The sequence below is a fragment of the Sipha flava genome, unplaced genomic scaffold (genome assembly GCF_003268045.1).
Source record: "Sipha flava isolate LNK unplaced genomic scaffold, YSA_version1 169_pilon_pilon, whole genome shotgun sequence".
Taxonomy (NCBI): Eukaryota; Metazoa; Arthropoda; class Insecta; order Hemiptera; family Aphididae; genus Sipha; species Sipha flava.
In genome coordinates, this window is record NW_020271881.1 from 125,500 (window position 1) to 135,837 (window position 10,338).

At 24.8% G+C, this 10,338-nt stretch overlaps 1 protein-coding gene across 4 annotated transcripts; it reads right to left on the reverse strand.

Annotated features, from left to right (window-relative positions):
• Positions 1-1,724: 1,724 nt before the first annotated feature.
• Positions 1,725-9,500, reverse strand: LOC112679843 (liprin-beta-2-like). 4 transcript variants are annotated; one of them, XM_025549770.1, is made up of 12 exons: positions 9,216-9,500; positions 9,039-9,153; positions 5,841-5,911; positions 5,620-5,781; positions 5,374-5,550; positions 4,792-4,981; positions 4,108-4,195; positions 3,877-4,039; positions 2,862-3,140; positions 2,612-2,774; positions 2,294-2,502; positions 1,725-1,919 (listed from the first exon to the last, which is right to left on the reverse strand). In XM_025549770.1, the coding sequence occupies exons 1-12, from the start codon at positions 9,225-9,227 to the stop codon at positions 1,830-1,832; spliced, it is 1,719 nt and encodes a 572-aa protein (XP_025405555.1). In that variant the 5' UTR covers positions 9,228-9,500; the 3' UTR covers positions 1,725-1,829. The 4 variants fall into 4 exon arrangements, with proteins under 4 accessions (XP_025405555.1, XP_025405558.1, XP_025405557.1 ...); XM_025549773.1 differs by having other exon boundaries at positions 9,039-9,168; positions 9,262-9,498; XM_025549772.1 differs by having other exon boundaries at positions 9,039-9,193; positions 9,248-9,498.
• Positions 9,501-10,338: the final 838 nt, after the last annotated feature.

The window sequence follows — 10,338 nt, forward strand, 5'->3', positions numbered from 1 at the left end:
CACAGGTATATTGGGCCCATGTGTACAACTGTGTAGTAATTAATTTATCAGCAAATTGTGCAATTTTCAAAATTGCAGCTTAGTTTGCTCAATGCGACGTAAAGTAACACCAATACACACCATAGAACAACAATTATCTATGCTGCTGCAGTGATGGTTGATAGAGTAATATAAAATACGCTGTGTTTAGATACCCGGGTGCCCGGGTGGATAAAGCGTACACGGACTGTCCGTGTACATATTTGATACTCGAATAGTTAATGCGCGGGTCGGGGGCAGCTGTCACGTCAGTGATGCCATGCTAACGGCACTTATCGCTACGCTCCTCAGCGCCGTCGCTTCGCTCCATTGATTGAAAATATCCCTCGACTTGCTATGCAACACCACCACAAGTAGGTCACAGGGTAATTACTAAGTTAATAACTGTTGTATCAGTTATCAATCATCATGAAAATTATTAAAAAAGTGCAAAATAAAATTTCAGCAGTTGAACTCGATACCTGTATGCTATGTATGACTTTCAATACCTTTAAACTACGAGTTCACATACAATAAACCCATAATATTGTTCATACATTAATTTAACTAGAAATAAGGAAAAAGTATTCAAATGGTGCTAATAGTAGCTACGGTTTTTTTTTTTTTTGGAGCGACTACGATAATTGCATGATTCAGTTGACCATCTAGGACACAGAGAATTTTTTAAAGTTTTTTAGCTTTGTGTATCAAATGAAAAGATGGTGATTGAACATTGTCATAAAGAAACTTATGCTGTATAATGATATTCGTGGAATTTTTGGGCCTCTACCTAGGATCACCCGGACCGATTTCTTACCCCAGTCTGCCCCTGATATATATATATATATATATATATATATATATATACAGTCGAGTCGCGATAGCTCGAAGTTGAAGGGGGATAAAAATTCATTTCGAGATATGTATTATTCGAAATATCTAATTGATAGGGAAAGAATTTTTTACAGGAATAAAACACAATTCGAGTTATCAAGTTTTTCGAGTTATCGCGACTCGACTGTATTATAAAATCAATACAGATAAAAATCGTAAACTGAAAATTACAGTGGAACACCGTACATCCAGTTTTCCGGACGGAAGAAAAAATTTAGTTTTTTAATAATTCGTAAATTGTAATCGTAATTCAAAATCATAAATTAGATATCCACTGTTTTATTTTGTAAATATATACTCAAATTATTTGGAACTATTAAGTAGCTACAATTTAATTTTTCTGGAGTAATTTTGTACAAAAATATATCTGAATAAGATATCCTAATATATATTTTGTCATTAAAAGTCAAAAGAATAGTTGATCATTGTCATGTCAAGTATTATAATGGGTAGATTTTTTTTTAGTTTGATTAAGTTTTTTGAATGCTTCAACAATATTATTGTTTACAACTTGTTATCATAAATAGTAAAATCATTACTTATTAATTAATTAAAATGTAATCAGTTATTACTTTTTACTTAATAATAAGTAAAATAAAATATTTGTATTGTGAAAATAAAAACTTAAATTCTGTGCTAATTTTTTTCTTTATTTTGTTATCCAAACAATACTTCGTTTAATATATTAATAATAAAAATATAAAATAATTACCTTTATGTATAAAAGGTTAAAGTTACAGATAAAATCATACATTTTTTGTTAGTATATTATTAACTATTAAATAACTAGAGTAATAACAAATACAAAATGATTAATTTAATAATAAATAATAAGCAATAAGTCTTTTTTGTTGTGTACTAAAAGCATTTAACTTTGGTTTAACTATATATATATGTATAAAAAAAAACTGATAGTCTTAATCATCAATAGGACAAATTAAATCACCAATAGCCAATTCACTATGATTTTTTTTCCGCTTCAATGAAAATTGTGATTTTTTTTGTATCTAAAACACAGATCATTTTTAAAGTAAATTATTTTTTACATAAAATAAATAAAAATAATAACTATAATAAATAAATGATCATCAATTTATAATATTTATTTTTAAAGTAACATTTAATTTAAGTTAAATGACTTCAGATTAAAAATTATGTTTTTTGTTATTATAGTTAGAGCCATTTAAAATGAAATCTATATTATTTTTTAATTTCATTAAAAATTAAGATACATGGATACTGTTATCATGATAATAATTTTGAATAATTATTATACTCGTATAAATTAAAAAGGATTTACAAATTTTTTTGATTTATTTGAAAAGTAAAATTATTTTTAATTCATGATAAACTGTATATTACTATCAAAAAAGGTACTTACTTTGACTTTTGATGATATTGTCAAAGGTCTATACTTTGATTTAGACTGAGCATCTCTCTTTTTTTGATTTAAATCTGTTCCTATCAACTGGTTGAATTGTATACTCAAATGACGCCTCAATAAAGTTTTGCTTTGTTGGATGAATAAAATATCAGCTAGAAGATCAGATGTAAAGCGGTCATCATACACAATCAACCCACCATGAACACCTAAATGAAGAAAAACAGTATAATATATTTATCAGTCATAATATTAATTCTAATAAAAATTAAAAATGTATTTTACTTCACATTTTTAAAACAATTATTAAATATTTACCAGAGCCTCGCAAATTAGAAGCATATTCTGCCAAATTAACACTGCAAAGCCATTCCATTACTCTATGAGTAGTCCACAATGATAAACCACAATCATCATCATTTTTATTAATACTGGAACGTCGAATTAAACATTCAGGATCAAAATTATTATTCCTTAAAACCTTTTATAAAAAACAATAAGACCAATTGTATTAACACATACATAATATATATTATTATATTATGTGGTGTAAAATTTTCATACTTACTTTGATACCATATCGAAGACTAGAAAAATGTAAGTCAGAATTTCCACTTTGCAACATAAGGAAATCATCTTTGGACAGTCTGTGTAAAGTAATGCCATTAATTGCTGCTTGTGAAAATGTATCTTTATACTGTGGGAGTCCAATATCGTCTAACCATTGGAGGACCCAAGCTGTATTTAAATATCTTGCTTTAGATAAATATTTATCTTCATCATAAAATTTATTCTGATTTCTTTCACAATGAATAGCTAATATTAGTTTCTTTCTATGTAACCAATGCTAAAACATATTTAATTTCAATAAAATATCATGTAAGATAAATACATATTTTAGATGTTCGCTCAAACTAAAATTAAGTACAAATTCAAAACTATTTGTATCAACTTAAAATTAAATTACTGATAGATTTTGTGGTTCAAGATTATTTTTATATTATTATTTTTATTCTATTACTTACTATAAGAGCATCATTTTTGTAACTTAAGCATATGATTTTTATTTATTAATTTCATAACAAAAATATGATAAATTATATAAAAATATTAAGGAATGCTAGTTATAATTTTTTTACTGCGAGACAATTTTTTGAAACATTTGATTCAATGGTTTTACACATTTAATTCCAAAGTTTTTAAAAGTGTTTCTGTTTAAGCTATTACATTTTTTAATTCTTGAATATAAGGATAATTTTGTATGAATATTAAAATATTTTCTAAAATTGTATATAACACTTAATTAGAAGATTTTTTTATTTTTTCAATACATTCAAGTTGAGCATATATTTTTTCCTATATTACGAGTCAAAAATTATTTTATTCATAGTTCAATCAATTAAATATTATTTTATAGTATATTGTTTATTTTCATTCAAAATTAAATAAAAGTAAAAATGTTTATTATGAATAATTTTCACCTATACAGTATTCATATGTATGAATATTGTAGCTGCTCTAAAACCATTTTTTTTTAATCGCTACTTAAATGTTTATTAGCAATTATTATTTTATCCACTAACTTTAAATTTAAATTTTTCATCAATTTCGCTGATAGAAGAAGAAATCAGTTCTTTTCCAGAATTCGGCCACAATTTTGATTCTTGTAAAATATAATCAATGCCTTGTTCAGAAAACCAATCATATAATTGTTGACGATTCCGCTCAACAATTGGTAAATTAGAACTAAAACATTTAAAAATAACCTGAATACTTATTTTAGTTTGATTTAATTATTAACATTAAACTCTTACTTTTGAAATGAATAAATTTTAGTACTTGAAAAAATACTGGAGTTATTATTTATTATTTGTTCATTCTGATAATCAATTTTTGAATCAACTAAAAAAAAAAATAATTTTTATTAAAAAAACTTTTTTCAAATTTTTAAAACAATTATAAATTTCGAACTAATGAAAAATAATATTTTTTTTATTAGATTAAGATTAATTTTAAATATTCAAATAATTTAAAAAAAATAAGTTTCATAGCACTTGACACATGTGATGTATGCTATCTACCAAGAAAATCATATCTACAAAAATCTACGCATACGCAATGCCTGTTGGTTCACAGTTGTCCTATTTTAAATAGCCTGTTTGTTAACAGTTGTTCATATTTTTTTTACTTTTTTACAAAAATAGTTTTTTTATATCTTTTAAAAAAGTCAAAAACATTTTTTTGATTGGCAGATTTCCACCATTCTTCTTGCAATTGTCTTTTAAGAAGATTAGTTGCTCCATGAGCTCTGATTCCATACTTTACTTTCATGTGTTTCCATAAACATTCAATAGTCTGTGTTTGGACATCTAAACATGGATCTATAAGGTTTTTGCTGTGGTTAACTGTTTGGTTTATGGTAAATAACGAAGATAGCATAAGACACTAACAATTTGTTGGTAGATAGCATACGACACGTGTGCCAACACTATACTCACCTAAATTTGGAGCTGATGAACATTTGTCAAATTGTGATCTTCTGTTGGTTAAATTTACAGATGATTCAGAAATATCATTCAATACTTCAGTATTAAGGCTTATGCTTTCATTTTTTTTTTTAACAATATGTCGAGGCAAGCTGCAGTAAAAGCGTGATCCATGATTTTTAGTACGATGGAATTGCGAATCCTTATTAAAACAAAAATAATAATGATATTTTCAGACAAAACATAAGTACATATTACAAATAATATATGTATTTTAACTATAAAATATATTAATTTCAAGCAAAGAAAACACAAATAATAAAATAGCAATACCTATTTCAAATTAATAGTGAAGTAAATTATGTAAGGTTTCATTTATTTTTTTTTTTTTGTTTTATAAGCATAAAGTTAGAAAATACTTAATATGTAATATTATAAAAAATATTTAAAAAATAGAACGAAAATATAAACTAGTAAAATGCGCTTATACATTAGAAGTATATACTAAGAGCATGTATGGTTTTAAAACAATCAATTATCAAATACCCAATATAACATATAATTAAGCTAACAAAAATTAACTGCTATACATACTATCACATCTGGTGTACAAGATGTGTTTTGTTGATTGGGTATATGTTTATTCTTTATAAGTAATTCTTTAAGTTCTATATTTTCCTTAGTTAATCTCAAATTAACTAATTTTAAATTTGTCAAAATTGCTATTATTTCCAGTTTTTCAGTTTCTAGTTTTGATTTTAAAATTAGTTCCTACAAAATAACATTATTATAATATAGCATTTTACATTTTATTAGATTTCTTAATATTTAATAATTTACCTCTTGCAGTTTATTTTCAGCTTTTTGTCTTAACTCACTTTGTTGTAAAAGATACTTCTCAAGATAATTTAATTTTCTTACAAGAACATCAACTTGATTATTTAACACAGAAACTTGAAGTTTAAATGACTCTAAATGGCAAGAAGGATCATCATCATTTTTCTAAAAATTAACACCATGTCATTCAAAACTTTCAATTAAATATAATTTTTTAAATTTACTTGTTGAATAAAATTGTTTAATACTGTTTGAACATTAGAATTGCTGGAATATTTAGAACTTGATGATGGTTCTATAAAAAAAAAAAATAATTGATAACAAGTGTTTAGAAAAATATTTATGAATTATAAATTGTATTAAAATTAATTTAATAACAACACTATAGTGTGTTTAACAGCTGTTGAAATGCTTAAAATAATTTCACTATATTGAAAATTTCAGTACTTACAAAAAAAAAAATTTTTTTTAGAAAATACATAATTGAGTATCTTTTCTCAAAAAAACATTAATATACTGATTAGACCAGACTCTAATGTCTAGTTAATATTTAATTAGTGATACTATTGATTATAGAATAAATAGATAGCCCATGGCACAGAGATTTTGACCATTAAAATTATGTGTACATAAGCTGTCGACAGGCAGCATTGTGTAAATGAACAATTAATTTTTCTAAAAATGTCATTTTTGTTCTTATTAACAGATCCTTCTGCGGCTGCAATTACGACTTTCCAAACAGATGCATAGTGACTGATGACCAAGGCTCGGAACTTTATGCCCTAAAAAGTGCTAAAATATGCGTTATAAAAAAATCAATAAATGAGGTATAATATGCAGTAGAAAATTGGAAAATAATTGCTTTAAAAATAATAAACTGACTTCTGACTAGTGTACACTGTATAATGAAGTCGCTTGCATGCAAATGTATGTAGTATTATAACGAACAGAAATAATATTGTGTATAAGCTGATAACCTAATGGTTAAACATAATTGTTTACAAATTACCTATGGTTATACAATTTGTTTATATCATGTTACAAAATATTAATACAGTGGTAAATTTGTATAAAATAAATACGGGCCGGCGGTAGTCACTATTACGAGTTTTCGGTACTATAGAGATTATATTATTGTTAAGTGCATTGGGAGCCGGAGCAATACAAATAATAGCTATTAATGAATTTATTTATTTTGTCAAATGATATAAAAATTTTGGTTAACCTATATTTAATATTTTATAATTAAACTATACATTTTTTTTTTTAAAATATTTTGTTAAATCCGTGAAAAATGCATATAAATGTTCTTAAACCCAAAATATGCGAATTGGTACAAAAAATAACAAAATATGCAAAATTATGCAACAAAAATTTTTATATTTGAAATATATATACTATGAATCAAATTTGTATCGAATCAGAATTTCAATATCCACTTTCTAGACAAATATGCAAATACCTGAAGTTCCGAGCTTAGCTGATGACCATTATTAGCAACATTTCTACCGAAATAGATTTCAGAATAAAATAGTCACTCTGAACTTGAGAGCCTGACGTTGTAATTATATAATAAATATCAGTATAAATATTAAGTGTTTCTTCATTTTGTATTTAATATTAAGAATTCCTCCTAGATAATAATTTATTATTATACTATATACTAGTTTATGTAAACTTTTCATGACAGTGACTAGTAGGACCATAGGACAATGCTCTATAGAGACTTTGGTATGGTCAAATATTCAAATCGATTAAATTTATTGTCAGTAAATTTCAACAAATATTTTATCTAAAATAATATTATAATATATTATTTTATTATATTATTATTGAAATAATAATAATAATAATATTAATAATAATAATAATAATAATAATAAATAATAATAAGTTTAAAAACAAGCTTTTTTTTTTTTACCATTGCATGGATATCTATTTATTCTATAATCAATGGTAAAACTATTATTTAGCTATTTTAAGTGCTCATGCAAATATAAAAACTATCATATTTAATAAACACATAATTTTAAAACTAAATAAATAATTATTATTACACCTACTCTAATAAACATGTTTGATTTAATACATCAAATTATAAAAAAATAACCGAAATAAAGGCAAACATAAGGTCATTATATAAAACAAATTATTTAAAATAATAAAAAACAAAACACTGCAAGCACATAAATCATATTTTCACCTAAAAAAATTGTCTACATAAAATATTATAATAAGCTCTCACCAGTAGCTTCATTAAACTGAATTTGCCTGTTAATCATACAAGTTTACATATTTTAATAGTTGTTCTTTAATTATATAAGTAACATTTATGTAAATGTTTTTCAATATTTCACAAATTAAATATTGTACATTTTTATATTAATATATCTGTGTACTGATAATACACAGTAAACAAATATTAAATTCCCATTCATTGTCAAACTAAATGAATAAATGTGAATATGTATATTACTGTATATTTTAATTTATATAAAAATGTAACACAATTAAATAAAATAATTAAAGACTAATGTGAATATTTATAAATATTCAATATTTAACACATATTAATTTTTTTTTTTTTTTGAGACACTGAAATCAACAATTATTAATGCATTTAAGAACTAGTAATTTTTTATAACGTAAAAAGTAAAATGTTTAAAAGTGTACAGTAAATTATTATTAAATTAAATAAAAATATACTGATTATAATAAATATTTATAATATTTACAATTCTAGATAGTTATAACCATCACTATTGTTAATACATTTTCCAAAATGTTTATGAAAATAATCAAAATAAATTTAAAATCTTCTGAAATAATCTTGAAACCTAATTTAGAAGGTATATTAACTTAAAAACTAAATTAATATAAATTAACCTACTAAATTTATTATTTACTACAGTAAAACATAGATTTGGTTTTTAGAAATCATTATTTAATTAGAATTCTCAATATATTTTAGGACTATTTACAATTTAATTTCAAAAAATAATAAAATTCAGCAAAACATTATAAAGAAATGTATTCACTAACATTATAAGAACTCAAAAGTATCTAAATTAATCTAAATTTAATAAAGAACACAAATAAAACATAAATGTTATGAACCAATGTCTTGGTAAATTGTGAAATGTCCATTAAGATTGATTATATTTGTTTGAACATAATTTTCCTATTTAATTTTAAATAATCAGTTGACTGAATTTTTATTTCAGGACAGTAAATAACTAACTGTGTTAAACCGTATAAAATCAACTACAGTCATTGATGTTATATTATATCAATATTGTACCGAGAAAATTAATGTGTCATATTTGTCAGGAATAGTTTTGTTTTAAAAAAATAAAATTTTTTAGGTTAAATAGTTAAGGAAAATTGTATAAACAGCTTTGATCATTTTGAATTCAAAATACCTAAAGATATAATTCCGTCCATTTTTTGTAGCGCTTCTTCCAATAGTTTGATTGCATCAAAATGAGTTTTGCTGAGTTTGAGTTCTTCATCCTGATCGTTCTTCATTTCAACTGTCTGTTAATGAATGCACTTCATCAGTCGAAAAATCACAAACCTATGTTTGGTAAAAATGTTACATTCGCAAGCATCGGCAACAAAAAATTAAAACCTGATCACGCCTACTTGTCTTGAACGCGCTCGGTCCTCGTTCGGTTACCGCGGCCGTTCAATGGACATCAAAAAGAAACGTTAAATTGAAATCGCGTCGTATTTACGCAAAGAATTGAACAACCAATATCACAACAATATTTGCGTACAATACGTACTATATTAAGCTGATAAAAATGTGTTGTAGATAAGAGTGATATTTAGTTATGGACGAACGCGTTCTCACGACGATAAATTGTGAGCGTTATGTTGCGTTACGTGCACACATCTAGGAGGAGTGCCGGGCCGGGTTTGCACGTGTGTGTTTCTAACGCTACCAAAAATAAACTTGTTCGTGTAAACATTTACTGACTTATGAATGAAATGATTGGTATGCATGGACCAATGAAATCTGATAATTTCAACTTTTTGTCGCGTCAGATCCGTGTTTAAGGAAAAATTTTTACTATTAGGCAGTGGCGATTTTTGAGAAGCCACAAGGGAGGGGGGCGAAAGTATTTTGTATATACTTACAATTTGCCAGCCTTTTAAAAGATACTTTTAAAAAGTATTCAAATATAGATACAGTTACTTATTTTCAAAAGTATTTAAAATACGTGTTTGAATACTTGGAAAAAAAGTATTAAAACGTATTACGAGTATAAATACGAATACTTTAAAAAAGTATTTAAAGATACTTTCAAGTACATTTTTTTATATGTTACCTTTTTACCTTGACCTTATAAACTTAAGCATTAGTAAACTGAATTAATTTTTTATTTCAGCACTCTAGTTTTACTTAAATTAATTAGGTAGAATAAGAATGTAGCACTTTTAGTCCTTGGTGTATGTTGTAAGTACCATCAAATACTATAGCTTGGACAACAATGTACCTAATGTACAACACACACTAAACAGTCATTAGTATTTTAAAATGTACTAATTTTATAAATGTGGCATAGTAGTTATTGTTATTTTATATCAAGAAAAACAGCTAGGTATATTTTATATAAATAATTTTTTTTTATTAGAATTTAGTATTTACAGTTGACACATGTATTAATCTGTAATAAATAATTTATTGCACTTCAGTAGCATAACTTTTTCAGTTTT